The following is a 21,380-nucleotide window of genomic DNA, read 5'->3' on the forward strand; positions in this document are numbered from 1 at the left end:
CAAGGACAGCCGAAGATATTTTAAAAGTGCAGAAAGGTAAATAAATGTGTCTACTGGAGATTAAAAAGTTAACATGTGGTAAGTGATATTGGCTGAGGTGTAAATGAATGCTGAATGGTCATCTTCGTAGAAGAAAGGGATGCTCTAAATTGTGTGGTTAAGCAGAAAGACTGTGACATTTTAGAAATGATAAATTACTGAGGGGAAATTTACGGGAATTGGTATCTTTGAAAGAAGATCAGATCAGATAAAATACATCTCATGCTATTGAGAAAAGCAAGGGAGGAAATAACAGAGGCTCTGCTGAGAAATTGAAGCATTAATTGCTTTGTAGGCGAAGATAATAGTCTTTTTATTTTGCATAGAAGACCGCACAATATTACTGAATTATCTGACTTGTCTTTTCTCCTGAACATTAACAACTATCCTTTTCATGCAAGAACTACTGAATATTTCAAGTAGTTTTTGTTTTCTTTATTTTTTAATTATGCTATTAATACATTTTAGTGATGTTGAAGAATGATGATTTTCCGAGACTGATGGGAGATCCAAATTTTGGGAAAAATACAACAGAATCATTTTTGCTGATTTACAGCAGACAGAGCTTCAGTTTAATGTCTCCAAAGGAGTTCTGTCTTGTCAAAGTGTCAGCCTAGATTAAGTGCTCAAGTCCCACAGCAGGCCTTGAATGCACAGCTCTCTGAATCAAATATCAAGTGTCTCCCATTTCAATCTTGACAGGTAAAGCAGGGCTTACAAGCAGGAAATTGTTCCTCTATAAGAAAAGCCAGTCTCATCACAAAATCACTTTGGTGTTTCATTCTTCATATTAGACATTTCACAAAAATAAAAGTTCTTGGAAATCACCTGCCATTATCACATTCCAGTACAGTTAAGTAGGAAGTAGGTACTAGAAATACCAGAAAATGTGATGGTCTCTAAGCTTGTATTAACTAACTGCACACTCTAATCACTCTCAATACCCATACTAACCATAGGCAACCTCAGAGATTAGGTATCTATATGTATTTCATAAATTATAAATGTGAAACTAATGTTTGCTTCAAAAATAAAACTTTTCAGTTTTGTGGCTGTAACTGTTCCATGACCATATGAAATGGTAAAGGGCATAAATAGGTTGAACACACACTATGTTTCCCCAGGGAAAAGGAATCACAACTTAGAAAGCACGAGTTCAAGTTGAGAGGGGGAAGTTTTAAAAGGGACCCGAGCTACTAACTTTGCACAGATGGTCGTGCAAACGTAGAACAAGCTGCCTGAGGGAGCACAATAACAACATTTTAAAAACATTTGGACAGGAAAAGTTCAGAGGGATATGAGCTAATGGGACTCTAAGATAGACATCTTAGTTGTCCTGGACAAGTTAGTCTGAAGGGCTTGTTTCCATGCTGTGTTACTCTATGACTCTATCAGATTACTGTCACGATATCAAACCCTGTTGATGTTAAATTACCAGAGATGGATAGGTAAATATTGAATCACGTTTCCAAGGACTAACTTCTGTCGCAAAAAATGTGCTCAAGGCCAGTAACTGGATCATGAAATAATCTAACAAATCTACTCTTTCCTACCTGCCAAAGCCTGCAAAACCTGCTGCCTGCCTTCTGTCTCGTTACACTAGTGAAGAAACTGAAACCTCTGTAGATTTATTTGCCAGAGGTCTTCCTGCTAACTGATCCATTTTGCTTATGTTGTAAATTTTTGGAGAGGAGTAAACATTTCTTTCTGGTTAGAAAGGTTGTTTTGAACTCTTAGCTTTGTGAAGTTTCAATTGATATTCCTAATTCTCTACCTCATTGAGATCAGTCCCAGGTCCGAAGTATTGGGAATCTGGAATATGGAACTAAGTCAGCCCTTTTATCTATCTATCTATTTATTTATTTGTTTATTTGTTTATTCATTGAGATATAACGTGGATTTTTTTTAAATGAATCAAAATATACTTTATTCAAAAATAAAATTATGCACAATAAACCATTCAATGACTCTCAGTCCTTTACAAATGTTTCCATTACAGTCTTTACATTCCCATACTTTTGCCACTCACGTGGCACTCTGTTATTTCATATTTACATACACTTGTTCAGGGGTATACACCCCACCCCCATACCCCTCAACTCCCACGGGAGATGAACCCTAGACTGTGGTCCCTCCCCACCGAGCCCTTGCGGTGGCTGCACCGAGTTTGAGTGCATCCCTCAGCACGTACTCCTGCAGCCGAGAACGTGCCAGTTGGCAGCATTCCCCCATGGACATCTCCGTGTGCTGGTAGACCATCAAGTTTTGGGCTGACCAAAGAGCGTCTTTCACCGAGTTGATGATCTGCCAGCAGCACCAGATATTGGTCTCCGTGTGCATCCCTGGGAACAGCCCGTAGATCAGAGAGTCCTCTGTCACACAGCTGCTGGGGATGAACCTCAACACTGTCCCTTCCATCCTCCTCCACACCTTCTTGGAGAACCCACAGTGTGCAAAGAGGTGGGTCACCGACTCCTCCTCACTGCAGTCCTCCCGTGGGCACAGGGGTGTGGAAACGATGTTCCGGGAGTACAGAGGGGATCAGACTGGGAGGGCCCCTCTCACCACCAACCAGGCGAGGTCTTGGTGCCTGTTGGTGAGGTCTGGCAATGAGGCATTTTGCCAGATGAATTGGACGGTCTGCTCAGGGAACCACCCCACTGTGTCCATCTCGTCCTTCTCCTGCAGTGCCTGCAGGACCTTACGTGCTGACCACTGCCTGATGGCCCTGTGGTCAAAGGCGGTGACCTGAAAGAACTTCTCTACGAAGGACAGGTATGGTGGCAGCGACCAGCTGACAGGAGTGTTGTGCGGTAAAGGGGTCAGACCCATCCTTTGTAGCCAGGGTGACAGGTAGAACCTGGGCACATAGTGGTACTTGGTGCCCACGTACCTGGGATCCACACACAACCTGATGCAGCCACACACGCAGCTGGCCATCAGGGTAAGGGTGACATTGGGGACATTTTTGCCCCCATTGTCCAGGGACTTGTGCATGGTGGTCTGTCTGACCCGCTCCATCTTGGATCTCCAGACGAATCTGAAGACGGCTCGGGTGATTTCCGAGCTGAAGGAGCGGGGGACTGGCCACATCTGTGCCAAGTACAACAGCCCTGAGAGCACCTCACACCTGATAACCAGGTTCTTGCCCATTATCGATAGGGAACGCCCTCCCCACAGTCCCAGTTTCTTTTTGACCTTGGCAGTCCCCTCCTGCCAGTTCCTGTTGCACGCCTCGGCCCTTCCGAACCAGATCCCCAACACCTTCACGTGATCAGACCTAATGGTGAAGGGGATGCTGGATCGGTCGGGGCAGTTGCCGAAGAGCATGGCTTCGCTCTTCGTGCGGTTGACCCTGGCCCCCGACGCCTGCTCGAACTTTTCGCAAATGCTGATCAGCCTGCGAACTGACCTCGGATCAGAGCAGAAGACGGTGACGTCATCCATGTACAGGGAGGTTTTGACTTGGGTCCCTCCACTGCCTGGCAGCGTCACCCCTCTTATGCCCTCATCCCATAGCGTGGAATAGGCCCAGCTTTCCCCTAATTTAACCCTTGCCTAATCATAGGACAACTTAAAATGACCAATTAACGTTCCAACTGGTACACCTTTGAACTGTGGGAGGAAACTAGAACACCTGGAGGAAACCCACGGGGTCACAGGGAGAACGTAAAAACTCCTTTGGGGCAGCGGTGGGAATCGAACACAGGTCATAATGTAAAGCTAACAGTACGTTACTGTGCAGATAATGTTGGGATTAAGTCATTGGAAGGAACAATTGTAATTAAAGGCAGGGGCTGGAATGTGGGAATTGGTAGAAATATATTGTGATTATTCAGTTATGATTGGAGAAAACCTATGTTATTAAAATATAACCTTGTGGTGACCCACTTTCCAGCACACTCGAACTGGCTCACAAAATGGCAGCGAGGCAGGCCCCCAAAAAGGGCGCCAGGCCTTCTTCACCAGCAAGGGGAAAAGCCCGCGCGCGGGAAGGGACTGTGAATATGCGCCCCCTACAGCATTCCCGCCCGGGGAGGGCGGAAACGGGAAGGCTTAAAAGCGAGGCCGCGAAGTTTGAATAATTCTTTTACGCAACTGCAACTCACCGACTGCGTGTCGTTATTCCAGCGCTGTGTGTAGCACACCGCTACAACCTTTCCCTCCAACCTTTTTCAGGATCAGGTTTAAAATCACCAGCAATTGTCATGAAATTTGTTAACTTAGCGACAGTAGTACAATGTAATACATGATAATATAGAAAATCAATTAGAGTAAGAAGATATATGTATATTAAATAGTTAATTCAAAATTGTGCAAAACATAAATAATAAAATAAAGTGAGGTAGTGTTCATGGGTTCAATGGCCATTTAGAAATCAGTTGGCAGAAGGGGAAAAGCTGTTCCTGAATCACTGAGTGTGTGCCTTCAGGCTTCTGTACCCCCTCCCTGATGGTAACAATGAGAGGAGGGCATGTCCAGGGTGATGGGGGTCCTTAATAACGGATGCCGCCTTTCTGAGGAACCTTGCTGAAATGTGTATTTGTAAAGCAGCCTCTCCTTTCCTGATCCCAGCTACCTAACTCAAATATTAAAGCCACATTCAGAGAATTTAGCACTTTAAGGAATCGGCCCATAACATTTCTTAATCATGTTGCTTTTATTTAAAACTACATTTATTTTACACCTTTTTTTTCATAAAATGTTCTATTGAGTATTTTAACTAACCTTCCACCTCTACTCTCTGTTAAAGTGTAAAATGGATAAAAGTCAGCAAATGTGTGTGGAACTTTTATCATTTTCAAGCTAATGCATTTACTGTAATTACATCCACTTTAAGTGCAGTCTTTTGATAAAGCATTTCGCAAAAAAGCAGGTGAAAGTTTTATGACTTTCTCCTACTTCTTTGCGAGTATTGATCAAGGGTTTATAATTATTGATTGTTTACTTGTTTGACAATCAGATGCTAGCTTGGACTGCAGGCAAACTTCTCTGCCATTCTTCATGTGTGCTGGGATCACACATGCACATCTGATGGTGTAATTGGAGCCAAAAACTTCAGATGCTGAAGTCCAAAACAAATTGAAAATGTTGCACCCACTCAGCAGGCCAACAATTCAGGTCAGAGATTGGAAAAGTGAAAACAAGAGTGTTAATTTGATGTGCAGAGAAGCCAAGGACCCAGAGGCCATTTTGGATTGGCCATTGTGTGAGTGGGCCAGTGTAAGAGACTGAATGCTGAGTCTTCAGCAAGGAGGCAGAGGTGAGTAGCATGTAACAAGTAGATAGCGTTTTAAACAAAATAGTGGGGTGGGAGGAGGTTTGACAGACTGAAGGAGAGTTTACTGAAGTCTCCAAAATAAACAATATGACAAAAAGTTTTGAAAGTTCAGGCAACATGGAGGCAAAAATAAAAATAACGATGGTGAAAACAGGACTGAAGATGTTATATGCACATAGTATATGAAGTTAGGTAAATGATCTTGTCGTGCAGTTAGAAATTAGCAGGTATTACATTGTGGGTGTCCATTGTGATGTGGATGATAGAAGATCACAGCTGGGAGCTTAACATCCAAGGCTACACATTGAACTGAGGCTTTGTTGGTCAAATAAAAAAGAAATCAAAACCTTTGAAAGAAGTGACATAGGATCATGTGATGGAATCCTTGTGGATAGAGTTAATAAGACCCTGATGGGAATTATATTCAGGTCTCCGAACAGTAGCCAGGATGCAGGGTACAAATTACAACAGAATATAGAAAAGGCATAAAAGGACAATTTACGATGATCATGAGAGATTTCAATATGCAGGTAGATTAGGAAAATCAGGTCAACACTATTTTTTAAAAGGAAATCTTGTCCAACAAATCTGTTAGAATTCATTGAGGAAATAACAGGCAAGATAGAGGAAGGAGAGTCAGTGGATGCTTTCTTGGATTTTCCAAAGTATCTTGACAAAGTGCTACACGCGAGGCTGCTAAACAAGAGTGGATGGGCAGGTAGTGTTGAGGAAGTAGGGAGTCTGCAGAAGGACTTGGACAGGTTAGGAGAATCAGCAAAGAAGAGGCAGATGGAATACAGTAACACAAGATATTCTGCAAATCCAAATAACACATACATTGATGTTCCTCCACCACTGATGTTTCCCTCACCCATATCTCCTCCATTTCCCAGACATCTACCCTCACCCCATCTTCGCATTAGCTTATCAGCAATAGATTTCCTCTTGTCTTTACTTGTTGCCCCACGAGCCTCTGGATCAAGCACATCATTCTCCACAACTTCCATGATCTTCAACAGGATCCCACCATAAAAGAGATCTTTACCTACCCCCCATTCTCTGCTTTCCACAGCAATTGCTCTCAAAGATTCACTTGTCCATTCAACCCTCCCCACTGTGTGGAGGAATTTTTTGGCAGTGGAGGTCAAGTCATTGCGAATATTTAAATTGGAGTTTGATAGGTTCTTAATTACTAAAGCCATCAAATGCTATGGGGAGAAAACAAGAGAATGTGTTTGAGAGGGAAAAGAAAGCAGCCATTATAGAATGGTTCAAATTGCTTAATTCTTCTCCTATGTCTTAAGGAATGGCCGAGACAAAAAAAAGAGGAATTACCTGTGTTAAGCTGCCAACTGTTGTCAACATAGCAGCATTTAAATAAACGCTGACAATCAGAAGAGTGAATAAAAAAGGAACAAATTCAAACTGAAATATTAAGTAACATCAGTGAGAAGAAAAAAAAGAGTTCCAAGGACTGCAGCAAGCTGAGATTGAAGAAGAAACATTTTTGAACAGTATATTTGTCACATATGCATTGAAACAATACAGTGAAATGTGTCATTTTGCACAACAACCAACACAGTCCAAGGATTATGCTGGGAGCTGACCACAAGTATCACCACTCTGCCGATGCTTATACACTGCAATTGGCTCACTAACCACAGCCAGTACGTCTTTGGAATGTGGGAGAAAACTATATCACCCAGAGGAAGTTCACACGGTCATGAGGAGAACATACAAACTCCTGATAGATAGCGATGGGAGAGAATAGGTTAGAGAAACTAAGGAACATATTTCTGGAAGTTCAAGGTTGCTCTTTCAGACCAAACTGATAAATTCTGCAAAACAATCATACAAACTGACTTTGTTTCGTTGAAATTAGATGAATTGCATGGTGAACAATGAAGAAAATTGGAAGTATTACAAATGAATTGTTGTTCTACCTGGATTGTGGAAAGGGTAAAGCTAAAACAACAAGTTTGACATGCTAAAGTATCGAGTTTGGGTTTCTGTTGTGAATCCCCAGGATAATTCTTAGCCAGCTATCAATTTTTGTTTCCCCCATAAAACATCTGGTTCACATTTGAGACCTCGTCCAATGCAACCCTGTGATGTTCCATTTATATTGTGAAGTTTAGTTCTTCACCATTAAAGATCTGGGAGACTATCCATCATGTCTGTGCTGCAACTTAGTCAACTGGATTCTCAGTAAGTAGATCATCAGTAGGTCTGGGTGACTCACAACTGATCTAGAAAGTCTTGTACATTATATATCCTATGAAGATGGGTTGAGTGAGTTAGAACTTTGGTCTTTGGAGAGGAGGAGGATGTGAGGTGACTTGATAGAGGTGTACAAGCTGATATGAGGCATAGTTAGGGGGCTAAGGTGGTAGTTAAGATGATAAAAGGGTAAGAGTAGACAGCTAGCACCCTTTTTCCAGAGCAGAAATGGCTATTATGAGGGTGTATAACTATAACATATTTGAAGGACAGTATCAGGGGGATGCCGGAGATAGTTTTTTTTTGCAGAGTTGTAGATGCATGGAATGCACTACCAGGAATAATGGTGGAGGCAGATATATTAGGGATGTTTAAGAGACTCTTAGGTAGGCATATGGATGAAAAAAAGGAAGGCTATATGGAAGAAACAGTTAAATTGACTTTGGAGTCCGTTAAAAGGTTGGCATACATCATGAGCTGAAGGGCCTGTACTGTGCCATGCTGCTCTTTGTTCTAAATTTTACGCATACTAACAGGAAAGGTTGAAAAAAAAATCAAATTATGATAGTCACTGCAGTCGAAAAATTACTTTTTCTGGTCATTATTAAGTAATTCTATCCCCATGATCTTTTAAGTTGCTTTTTTAAGTGACATTTTGCACATTAGATATTACGTACATCATGAGAAGCATGCAGTTAACAATTCAATACAGAGCATGGTCATAAATTTAGATTAACTAGGCATACCCCAACTAGACTGACGAATACAAAGAGATATGCTTTAAAATTAAATAGATTTCTCTATCCATTCAAGACCTTGGACATGGTTCCCAAATTTAAAGACCATCATTCACATGAAGATGTATTAAACTTAATAAATACTGGGTTACCTCTTCAATATATCACTGTCTCCTTAACAAGTAATGTGATAAATTATGTTTATAATCATAACAAAACAGGATGCTATTTGCCCAATCATGTGCACACTGGTTCCCGAAAGAGCAATTCCATCGTCCCATTGCCTCCTTTCTTAGTTCTCTGTAATCCTGATTAATGCATTTTCCCTCACACATGTCCATCAACTCCTCTTTGATTCTTTTTTGCCAAGGACTAACACCAAAGGGCAAGTTATGGTAGTTCAATGACCAGCCAACATTTTTTTGGGATGTGGAAGGAAATTCAGGTCCCAGAGGAATTCCACATTATCCTGGAGAAACATGCAAACTTCCCACTGACAGTGCCTGAGGATAGGATTGAAATTGGGTTCCTGTGGCTGCAAGACAGCTGCACTAACTGTTGCACTTCTGTGACATCCTAGTTGAAATTAACTGGAACCGAGGATTAAATCTAGCCCAAGTTAATAAGATGAAATATCCTTTCCCTGTTGACTATAATGGTCTTGCATAAAGTGTGTTCAAACAATTGCAGGCTGACAGCACTTAACTAAATGTCACATGGTTCACGTTGGCAGTGAATTAAACAATCTGATGTGACATGACAATAAGAAAATCTGTAAGAAAGATCAATTTTCTGACAACATATTTATCAAATAACAAACTTTGCACGAGTGACTAAAAGAAAGCACAAAAGGGTTGCTAATTTTCAAATGTTATTTTCAAACAGTCATCAAGAAGAATCTTCGAGCAATGATTCAGCTTCATTATAAATTATAGCTTGCTTGGGCAAATCAAGAAAGCCTGATGTTGCAGTGAAGACTGTCACTCGCTCCACTACTAGCACACTACAGTCTGATAAACATGTTCTGATGGGATTTAGAAGTAATATCAGTGATGTGCTGAATGTTTATGCACAAAATCTCTTATGAAAACACAGATGTTGCATTTAGCAGTCTTGAGAGATTTCAATGAGGGTCTCTGAAGAACAAAAGATTTAATTTGCATTGTCATTACTGATTTGTCTTTAATTGTATGAGTTAAACAATTCACTTACCTTTAGATTCTATTTAAATCTCTCCGTTCCTCAAATGTACTAAACAAGCAATCATGTACAGATGTATACAGCTGTGCAGATTCTTATTTAATAGGACACTTTATCTTTAATTTTAGTTTATAATCAGATCTGTGTATTTATTTGAACAGGATTACATAACAGCAATACATGGTTTAACTGATACTGCAATCTTTGAGTTGCAATTGTTACATTGCTGCTGTAATAGTGGAGCTGCACTTCAAATGTTTTCAATAGGGCTCCAGGCGCAAATTTAATATTTATTTCAATTAGCTGTACTTTAAAACAAGAGCTTCCTATTCAATGCTGGGAGAAAACGTTGCTGCAAAGAAATTTATTTACTGCTTACAAACTAGTGCTGCTGCCCAGTTTAGGATAGAGAGGCAACTGTTTGGTCAGCTCTTCAGACATTGAACTGCTAGGTACTTATAAATTTACACACTTCAGAAAAACACAGTATGTACACTGATGTTGGTGAAGGTATCATTTGCCATCCGTACTCTTGCAGACAGCATATAGAAACTTAGAGTCATAAAGTCATGCAGCATGGAACTTGCTAACTTGTGGGACAAAGGCATGAAGCACCAGTTCTGTTTTTTCCCTAACTTCTCCACATGTTCCCAAATGTGTCTGCCATTTCAAAATACAAGGAATATGATTAAAGGTTCTTCATCTCAGGACTTCGTGCTATTGAATGAATATAGTCAAATGCAGTGCATCAGTGCAGAATTCTGGACATAACACTTGCGTTTGTTACCAATTGCATTTACGGAGTCAAGAACACTTGCCCATAAATGCTTGCACACCAGCAGCGACACTCAGCAATAAAGCAGAACTGTGCTGCCTGCTCCAAGATGACTAGAATCGGAGCTTTTCAAGAGACAACAATCCCACCGCCCATCAACTCTCCAATCTACATTACATGGCTGCAATAGCAAGCAATAATCTTGGCTCGGAATAGGAAACATAATCAGTAAAAAAATGCCATAAAGGGTAACATAGGCAATAATGCTATTAGAGGTATGATATTAATAACTACACTCCTGGAGAGGGCACTGAGAACCAAAAAATAAGTGGAACACAAAGTAAAAGCCAAGTATATTGCCTTAACAAATCAACTAACAGAAGTAGTCTGGGGAGTGAGTACATACGAAACGTTCAAATATGCCTCAGGAACAAAGGTCAGGTAACAACTAGAAAACAGGCTTTTTTATGTTAGGCCATTTTAATAAGGTAAACATTATGGTTAATCTTAACAAGTGGTAATTTAGGGAAGTGTGACTGCAAAATGATATAATTTTACAGACTTCATGAGTGACAAACTTAATTCAAATAGTATTATATAGTTATGAGGAAAGAATTTATTATAATAGATGAGGACATTGAATTAAAATATTTTAAAGTAGATACAATCTGACAACTACTTAAAATATTTCATCATTTTCTTTTATGAGGTATAACCACTTCAGTTATTGCCCATCTCTAATGTCTTTTCTCTGAGCAGATAAACAATCTATTGAAAAATAAAGTCTCTATTGCAAGAGAAACCCATCTGTGACTAATTAAAGAGATTAGGGGTAAGATTTGATTAAAATGGTTTACACTGTTGCCGAGAGTACTAACAGTTTTAGAAGGCTGCAAAGGATGGCCAGCGATAGATAAATATGATAATAAAAATAAATCAATTAGCAAGAGATATAAAATACTTTAAGAGCTTTCATAAATATATAAATGAAAAGAAAAAGTAAATATGATCTTTGAGGCAGAGGAAGGAGAAATTATAATGTCGAATAAGGAAAGCTCAGATATTAAACTAATATTTTTCAGTTGCTGTTACAATAGGAAATAATGAACATACCAGAAATATTGGGGAAATAATGTGATGAGACTGAGGAATTTAGAGTAATCAGAATTAATAAAGTGAATGCCCTGGAGAAATTAAAATGATGAAGTCTCTTGGATCAGATGACCTACATTACAAGGCTGTGAAAAAGCTGCCTATAGAGGAAATAAATGCATGAATGATCTTCCAAAATTCCTTAGAATCTGCATTGCTCACAATAGGTTTGAAGTTAACATGTGCAATACCACTTTCAAAAAAATAGGGTTAGTTTAATGCTAGTTGCCAGGACATTGCTTAAATCCATTATTAAGTTAATGCTAATGGGCACTTGGACATTATAAGGAACTTGTACTTGTGGTCAAGCACCCTCCTAATGTTCATCTGCTCCAGGACTCCCATGGCTGCCCATGAATAGCAAAACCCAGCCTGGTGGCAAGACAATATCAACACAAGTTGATGATTACAAACTTGTCCACTGAACAGCTGAGAAAACTTTCAGCCAACTATATCAGATCCACAGATTTACCTGGCTGTCAATCCACTGGTTTGGGTCTGTCTTGATGTTCAGAGTCTTTTTTTAAAAGTGTTTTTGTCAATTCTAAAGATAATATTAATTTACAATTTTAACTTACAACTGAGTTCACTAAATTATTTCTGAAATAAAGACTATCTCTGCCTAATAATACGTACTTCTGTCTCTAATATATTTCATCAGCGTTGAACTGAATGATCTTCCCTTCAAAAATTAACCAAACTCTGTACTGATTCCGTTGACAGACCCCCGTTTTAAGAGATTTAAAACATGCTGATTTGAAGTGCAGGTGGCAAGACCAAAAGGAAGAGGAAAGAGCGAAAGTCAGGTCTTCTACCCAGGAATCCTAAACTCGGTGAGGAACATATACTCAAAACAGTTTCAACAAATTTAAATCGTGTTTAAAAAAGTTAATACTTTTTTATGAAAATGAAAATAGCCAAGGCGATAACAGCTACCAGTGGATGTAGTAAATCTGAATGATCATAAGGCATCTTGGTCAAGCTTCAGACATGTTTGCTAGGTAAAGTAGATGTTTGTGGGATTGATGACAATAAATTAGCATGGAGAGAAGTTTGATTAAAAAATAAAAAAGGTTAAATGTGTCTATAACCAGTTAAGGGCAAAATGATGAGTGCTGGGCCTTCACCTATGTATGATTTATCTTAATACTTTAATATTTTCTTATGACAAGGCAGACTATTCAGCCATTGAGTCCATGCCAGTTCTCAGAGCAATCAACTTAATCCTATTCACTTATTTCTCAATAATCTATTTTCCCTTTCATGCCTATCAACTTCTCTCTGATTCTTCATGGACCCTTTACAGTGGACAATTAGCCTACCATCGACATATGTTTGGAATGTAGGAGGAAAATGGAATATCCAGGAGAAACACATCATCACAGGAACATTGCACAAACTCCACACTTACAGCATCCTGTTATGACCTCAGCCCCCTCCTTTGTGAGAATTGCAAGAGCCCTAGTCAAGGGGGGGGTCAAATGACCCAAGAGGGAGAGAGACGTGCTGAAGACCACGTTCCCCCGGGAAGCAGAATAAAGCGACTCTTTGACTATTGTCTCATGAAGACCACGTGTAAAGCCCTCGGGCAAAGTGGGCTGGTTGAGAGAGAGATTGACACCGGTGATCCCGTGAGGAAGTATAAAGGAGGGGCTGGGGGGGAGGACCCCCTCAGACGCACCAGAAGACACGCTAGAGATCCTGTGACAGTGTTTTGATAGCGACAGCCGGTGGTGGGGTTCGTGTACGTCTTTTCCTTGCCTGGGATTGGCGACCCCACAACGGAAGAACGGCTTAGCTACAGGGGAGGCCACAGATGAGCGTTCATTCCCCCAACGAGGCTCCGACAAACCAAACTCCTCCAGGTTGGAAAACCGGTCGGGTAACTGTTTCATCCCATCTCTCTCTCTCTTTCTAACAAAAGTGCACCAACGCGACACCACCGCGACGGCAGCTGGTGGAACGGCAGTGACCGCAAAAGACTTTTAGATATCCAGTAAACAATATATATCTACATTACCCCTAGACAACGATAGAGCTTATTTCTGATTGACTATTACTATACCTGTGCTTTAGATTGAGTTGTGACGACATATACGATCTGAATGTTTTGTATTAACCATACGTTTGTGCCCCTTTATAAATAAAAACGTTTGAAAATAGTAGCATCAGGCTTCAGCGGACCCATCTATCTTTGCTGGTAAATTACCCGGTTACTGGGGAACGTAACAATCCAAACTCAGGATCAAATCTAGGTAGAAGCACCACCTGGTTGAAATGACTTAATGGCTTAAATAAAAGGGCAGTGCATGACGTATAGAAATTTACCGATATCACAGAGCTGAGTGGAGAAGGAAGACACAGAGTCTGCCGAGGGGAGCAGATAGATTAAGTGAGTGGGCAGGAAGTGTCAGGTATGATAGAATGTACAGAACTTGCTGCAATATGATTAATCTTTTACACAGTGCTTACTGCATCTTTTCACAAATTTATTGCTGTTAAAAATTGTATTCACATGCTGTCATACCGAAGCTTCCACGAGGAAAAGAAAATCTGCACTTAGAAGAGAGCACCACGTGGATTTAGCAGATCATTACTTGACAATACTGCATGAGACCATTTTCTGGACTGATCTCAGAGGGAATGTATCAGAAATGCAATGTAGCGGAATTCGTGGCTTCATTGGCATTTCATGTAACATCCACTACAGTAGCAATGAAGTAGTTAAATATGATGGTAACAATGGCATTAGCCATACACTACGATTTTCTTAGCACTCCAATAATTTAATTAGCAAAAGGATAAATAATCAGTTTAAAAAAGATCACATTGATATCACCTCATCCACTGTGACATTTTAATGTGGTTTAATCCAAGGTTCTATCATTAATGACATTAGAGTATTCACCATACTCATTCTTGAGCAATTATGTTATAGGTTTATTCCATAGATAATAAAAACACCTGTAAAAGCAAAACAAGCCATGACAATGACAGAATTCCAAATGTGAAGGTCTGATTTCTTTGTTAGTTAAGCTGCCATTTATGACCTGCCAGTTCTAAGCACAAAGTAAATGAATATCATTTGCAACTCACCCCATTTACTGGGTATGCCTTCCATCCAAGTTCTCCAAGTGCAGCTGTTGTGTCCAGCAGCACAACTGGAAATAAGTAAAACAACAGTATTAGCATGATTTGCTTATTTATTGTCATTTCATTGAATGCCTAAGACTACATTGCATTCCAACTGAAAAGTTGATATGAGCCTTCTCTGCCATAGATCATCATGGGGTTGACTCACAGGTGAAGCTGGTTGAGCAAGTTTGGGGAAAACATGTGGGTCAGTCATCCATCCTATCCACATGTTCTCCCCAGCCTAGAGATCCTAAAACTAAGATTTGGACCTTTACAATGCTCTGAACATCCCAAAGCACTTAAGTGCCAATGAACTACTTTTGAAACATTAATATTGTACAATAAACAATGCAGCATTTAATCTGTACACAACACATACGAACAAACTGGATGAACTCAGCGGGTCGGGCAGCATCCGTTGAAATGAGCAGTCAACGTTTCGGGCTGAGACCCTTCATCAGGACTGAAGAAGGAGGGGGCGGGGCCCTATAAAGAAGGTGAGGGGAGGGTGGAAGGTGCCAGGTGAAAAACCAATCAGAGAAAGATCAAGGGTTGGGGGAGGGGAAGCAGGGAGGGGATAGGCCAGAGAGGTGAAGGAGGAAGGCAAGAGGAAAGCACTATGGGTAGTAGAAGAAGGCAGAATCATGAGAGGGGTGATAGGCAGCTAGAAGAGGAGGCAGAGTGAAAGTGGGATGGTGGAAGGGAGAGGGAGGGAATTATCAGAAGTTGGAGAATTCGATGTTCATACCAAGGGGCTGGACACAATCCCTCTACAAAAACATCAGTCAGAAATGATCAAAAATGATGCACAATGAATAGATCTGGCCAAGTCTCTCTCCATTATGAATGAAAATGGTTATCGAGGAACTGACACAGCACATTGTTAATAGATGCTTAGAGACCCACTTATCCTTTTGGACTTAAAGCTCAGACCTCGGATTCAAAAATGCACATATTACTATGTTTCCATAGTTGGATGCCTAGCATTTAGGTGACTTCAGTAGTTCAAATGCTTATGGAAGCATACGTTCCTTCTCAGTGCTATGTGCCTTGTATCTATTAAAGAGTTGCTGTGTGCACAGTGTGACACAGTATTTAATAATTTATCCATTGAAAAAAAATTATGACCTTCATAAATTAAACATGACAGTTTTATGCACGATAGTCACCTTTTTGTTGAACAGCAGCACATTTGCTAAATAGCACAACAACCAAATGGGTCACCTTTATGTGCTGTAAAATCAGATTCTTGAACTTAGCTGCAATGCGTGCATGCAGGCAGCAACTCATTATTTATTCAAACACTCCTGGGCAAGGCACCAAACAGCAGGTGTGCAACCAAAATGTATTGTAAAACAAACTGCAATTTTCCCCAAATGAAGCTCACACAAGTGAATTACTGGGAGCTAATTGTAATACCCATTCATTTATCCAGATTTCCAAGAAACTTGCCATGATACGTGATAGCGTACCACATTTTTATTGAATTCCCCAATGTCCAATTTAATAACATATATCCTCATTTATTTAAAATGCTGCGCAAAATTCTAACCATAGGGTAAATACAGCTGGTGAAAATATAAACTCTCGAACATCATCTCCACCGCTACGGTACATAATCAGAAATACTGCAAGAAGAAAATAATAACCTTGAAACATTCCAACTGTATATTTGATTCCTTGAATGTAGTTATCACGATATTCATCTCAGTTATTTACAAATGTGGCTTAATATGTTTCTTGTCAGCTTATTAGGTTAATGCCAAGTTACTCTTCTGATGGAATGCATCAATGATATAAAATGCTATGTGGACAAAATGGCTCTATTTTTATCCTATCTTGTAGATACCTGCTGTAAGGATCTCAGCAGAATTGAATTTAAACAGAACATTTTCCCTGTACGTGTAATGAGACCCAAGGCACATGTGAAAAAAAAACTCGATATCATTATTTATGTGACTGAGTTTTGTTCTGAACTACAAGTATAGTGAAACTGCAAGGGAGAGAAGAAGCATTCCCTCCTTGTGTGAATATTTTGCTCATCAAGGTTGAATGCATCAATGCACAGCAAAGGACCATTTATCACTTTTATTTTATTGAGTTAGCATCAATCCTTCCCGGATGTATTGCAGAGATCAAATAAAGAATATGGTAGGGACTAAGGACAAGGGAGAAGGACACGGAATCTTGTGAGTTGAGGCGAGGGAACAGTGCTATCCTGGAGGATTTCAACATTACAAAGCAGGAGGTGTTGGAAGTGTTTAAATGCATAAAATAAATTCCCCTGGGCCTGACTAAGTGTATTCCTAGATGTCAAGGGAAGCAACAAGGAGATTGCTGGTGTGTGTGTGTGTGTGTGTGTGTGTGTGTGTGTGTGTGTGTGTGTGTGTGTGTGTGTGTGTGTGTGTGTGTGTGTGTGTGTGTGTGTGTGTGTGTGTGTGTGTGTGTGTGTGTGTGTGTGTGTGTGTGTGTGTGTGTGTGTGTGTGTGTGTGTGTGTGTGTATAACTAATGTTGTGCTTTTCCTTTAAGAAAGGAGAGAGAAAAAGGGAACTACAGGGCAGTGGCAAACTTATTGTAAGGGATTCTGAGGGACAGCATTTATTTGTATTTGGAAAGGCAAGGACTGATTACTGATATTCAGCATTGCTTTGTGCCTGGGAAATCACGTATCAGGAATTTGACTGAGGGTGGTGGGGTGGAGATACGTCTCTTCCAAAGGAGGTGTAAGCTGCTCCTTCCCTCCACGAGCTTGCAGGTCACCCTTGGGCAGGGTGTAGCACCTGCTTAACCCCCAATCGGGATCATATGAAGCCACGAGAGCAAGTGGCGGATGGTCAAATGAGCAGCTGGTGCAAACCACAAGTCCTGGTTATGCGACCACTGACACCAGGCAGACAATCTCTAAAGAGTATAGATAATGGCTGGAGTCACCCCTCATATAAGGACACTGCCCAGAAGGCAAGATACTTTTGTAGATTTTCCCAAGAGCAATCATGGTCATAGGTCATGAGCACCCATGTCACATGACATGGCACATGATGATGATGATGATGATGATAATGACCAAGAGGATTGATCAGGAAAGTAGGAAAGTGCAACATGATGCATTTTGGAAAGTTAAACCAGGACAGGACATACACAGTAGATGGCAGGACCTTGGGGAATGTTATTGAATAGAGACATTGGAGTACAGATAAATAGTTCACTGAAAATAATGTACCGAGGAAGATGTAATAGTATGCTTGCTTTCATCAGCCAAGGTAGTGAGTATAAGAACTGCGTCATCATGTTACAATTGTCCAAAACATTGGTTAGGCCACGCTTGGAATATTGTGTACAGTTCTTGTCACCATACTATCGGAAGTAAGTGATTAAGCTGCAGATAATGCAGAAAAGATTTTCGAGGATACTGCCTGGATTGGAGGTTGAGTAATCAGTGGAGACTGAATAGGCTGGAACTGATTTCCCTAGAGTGCAGGAGAATGAGAAGTGAAATGATAGAGGTATATAAAATAATGAGCGACACAGATAAGGCAGATAGGCAGTCATTGTCTAAAACTTGAAGGCATAGGTTAAAGTGAGAGAACAGAGTCCTGAAGGAGATCTGAGGGGTAAATCTTTCAGGCAGAATAGTCGTTTCATGGAATGAGTGCCGGAGATGGTGAAGGAGGCCAGATGCTGATCGGCAGATCTATATGCCTTCAATTAGTCAAAAGGAAGGAGGTTAAAACCACTATAGAACTCAAAGTCCCAATGCATTTTAAACAAACACAGAGTCTCTAAATGATAATAAACAAAAGGTCAAGTTTGTTGTCTGTGGCCAGTAGCTAACTTCAAATGCAGCCATCCGAACGTAAGTGTGGGATTTATGTAACATGCTTAGAGTGTGGTATGTACTGAATGTCAGATGCAACAGCATCTGCCACTGGATTGTAAATGGAGCCCAATAGTGGAGCCTTGTCTCATTGGGATTCACCAGTATTACACCAGTCAGATCTGGCACTGGCTCTGAAATTTCAAGGACTTCATTGTGGATTATAATCCTGCAAATTACAAAACAAAGGAATTTATTTTATATGTCCAATTAAAACAAAATATTTTTGTGCTTTAATTAACTTCAAGTATTTCAATGTAACTCCTTTAACAAATTACCTTAAATTATATCACTTCCTTAGAAACTGGTATTACTCAGTAATTTTGACAAAATATGAGGTGTGTCCTTGGTTTATGTAGTATTCTGGGAATAGAACCTCTTCACCACATTGTCTGGAGCCTTCTCACTGTCTCAATCATGTTGCCTCAGTGCAAAAGGATACAGAGACCTGCCTTCTGCCTCTGGTCCAGACCAGGCATAGGCATAAGGAGACCTTCACCAGTCGCTATAGTTGGAAGGCTAGATCTTGCAATGTCTGCACTGTGTTTTTAATTTCTGATTAAGTTTATTAATAGTTTGATGCAGTTGAGTTCATGATGCATATGACGTACCAGGACTCAAGATACATCCTTTCCAATATGTAATATGAGGCATCCTACTGGATTTTATAATAAAGACACTGGTTAACTTTATAAAAAGATGTTTATCTCTCAACACAACCGAAAGACCATAAGACGTAAGAGCAGAATTAGTCCATTTGGCACATCAAGTCTGCTCCGTGGAGGCATAGCTATGTGGTGGTTAGCATAACGCTATTACAGTACAAGCAACCTGGGTTGAATTCCTGTTGGTGTCTGTAAAGAGTTCATACAATTTTCCTGTAGCCACATGGTTGAATATCTGGCTGAATGGTGCCTTAACAGCAACCTCTTACTCAATGTCAGCAAGACCAAGGAGCCTATTATTGACTTCAGGAGGAGGAAACCAAACGTCCATAAGCCAGTTGTCATCTGATGATCAGAGATGAAGGGGGTCAACAACTTTAAATTCCTCAGAGTTATTATTTCAGAGGACCTGTCCTGGGCCAAGCACATAAATACAGTAACAAAGAAAGTATAGCAGCGTCTCTACTTACTTAGGAGTTTGGGAGATTTAGCATGACATCTTAAACATTGACAAACTTCTATAGATGGGGAGTAGAAAATATATTGAATTGCTGCATCACAGCCTGGTATGGAAACATCAATACCTTTGGACAGAAAATTCTACAAAATGTAATGAATGCAGCCCAGTCCATCATGGGTAAAGCCCTCTCCACCACTGAGCACATCTACATGAAGTATTATCGCAGGAAAGCAGAATCCATCATCAGGGACCCCCAGCACCCAGGACATCCTCTCTTCTCACTCCTGCCATCAGGAAAAAGGTACAGGAACCTCAAGACCCACACCACCAGGTTCAAGAACAGTTATTACCCCTCAACCATCAGGCTCTTGAACCAAAGGGGATAGCTTCACTCAGCTTCACTTGGCCCATCATTGAAATATTCCTACACTCACTTTTAAGGACTCTTCATGTCATGTTCTTGATACCTATTGCTTCTTTTATTATTATTATTATTATTATTATTATTAATTCTTCTTTCTTTTTTGTATTTGCACAATTTTGTTGTCCTTTGCACACTGATTGAGGGCCCAAGTTAGTTCAGTCTTTCATTGATTCTATTATGGTTATTATTCTATTTTGGATTTTTGAGTATGCCCGCAAGAAAAAGAATCTCAGGGTAGTATATGGTGACAAATATGTACATTGATAATAAATCGACTTCGAGCTTTGAATTTTTGAACATGGGTTTCCTCTAGATGCTCTGGTTTCCTCCCATATTCCAAAGACGTATAGGTTGGTAGGATTGTTACTGTGTTGTATCTCTAAATAAAATATAGTAACAACTTTTACAGTATGTGCAACAATAATCTGACAGGTATATATGACAAGTTTTGAATATAATAAAATTCTTCCAATTTTAATAGAAAACACTTTTTTCTCTGGATCAGACAGAGCAGAAGCATTATCATGTTAAGTAAAAAGAAATAAGTAAAAAAAAGAATAAAAAGATTTTAATATGAAAATCATTTAAAAGCTCTTAAAAATATTTGTTATTATTACAGTCAATCCATATTAGAATCTTAAGAAATCTTATTTAAACTTGGCAATGTCTTTCGACCATTTGTAAAATGCTAGAAATTTATCACACAAGAGATAACTATTGTAAGATACCTTTACAATGCTCTCACTGAAAATATCAATAAGGAGTTTTTGCTACTGAATAATAACATTCTGGCCAATTAGAATTTAACTAATAAACTGCCTGTTCACTGAGAATGGACAACGTTAAATCAATACATTACATAATATGTTTACCTGGGTCATCTTCAGCTTTTTTGATTTATTAAAATTAAATTAAATTAATGAAATTAAAGCAAAATATTCAATTAGGAATAAAAAAGACATGCTAAAAATTACTTGATGCAAAGAACTGGAGATACAGGAAATCCAAAACAAAGTGCTAGAAGAGATTAATAGTCAAGTTGCATCCAGGGGAGGAAAGTTCATGTTTTGGGTCAAGGACCCTTCAGCAGAATTGGAAAAGAAAGGCAAATGCACTTTAAATTGCAGAAAGAGAAAGATGGAAAGAGCAGAGGGAATTTCTGTGAAATAATGTATACCAAAGTTGTCAGAGTAATGACTACTTTATATAAAAGATAGAAGTGAGAGCAAAATACTACAAAAACAATTTAAAAGTCTAAATAGGTTGGTGCAGTCACACCTCTGGATAGAATAATAATGCTTTTCTGATATTGATAATATTAAGTTCTTAATACTGTCACATGCCTAATTAGAATACAAGGTACAGTTCTTCTAGCTCATGCTGGGGCATGGTTGGAATAATATAGAAGACTGAACAC

At 39.7% G+C, this 21,380-nt stretch overlaps 1 protein-coding gene across 5 annotated transcripts in view; it reads right to left on the reverse strand.

The window, feature by feature from the left end:
* The window catches only part of epha6 (eph receptor A6), a 691,207-nt gene that overhangs the window by 607,323 nt on the left and 62,504 nt on the right, over positions 1 to 21,380 (reverse strand). For all 5 annotated transcript variants that reach the window (XM_073045584.1, XM_073045587.1, XM_073045586.1 and 2 more), the window contains exon 2: positions 14,501 to 14,565. In XM_073045584.1, coding sequence (XP_072901685.1) covers positions 14,501 to 14,565 — 65 coding nt within the window. The remainder of the gene's footprint in view (positions 1 to 14,500; positions 14,566 to 21,380) is intronic.

The sequence above is a fragment of the Hemitrygon akajei genome, chromosome 5, assembly GCF_048418815.1.
Source record: "Hemitrygon akajei chromosome 5, sHemAka1.3, whole genome shotgun sequence".
Taxonomy (NCBI): Eukaryota; Metazoa; Chordata; class Chondrichthyes; order Myliobatiformes; family Dasyatidae; genus Hemitrygon; species Hemitrygon akajei.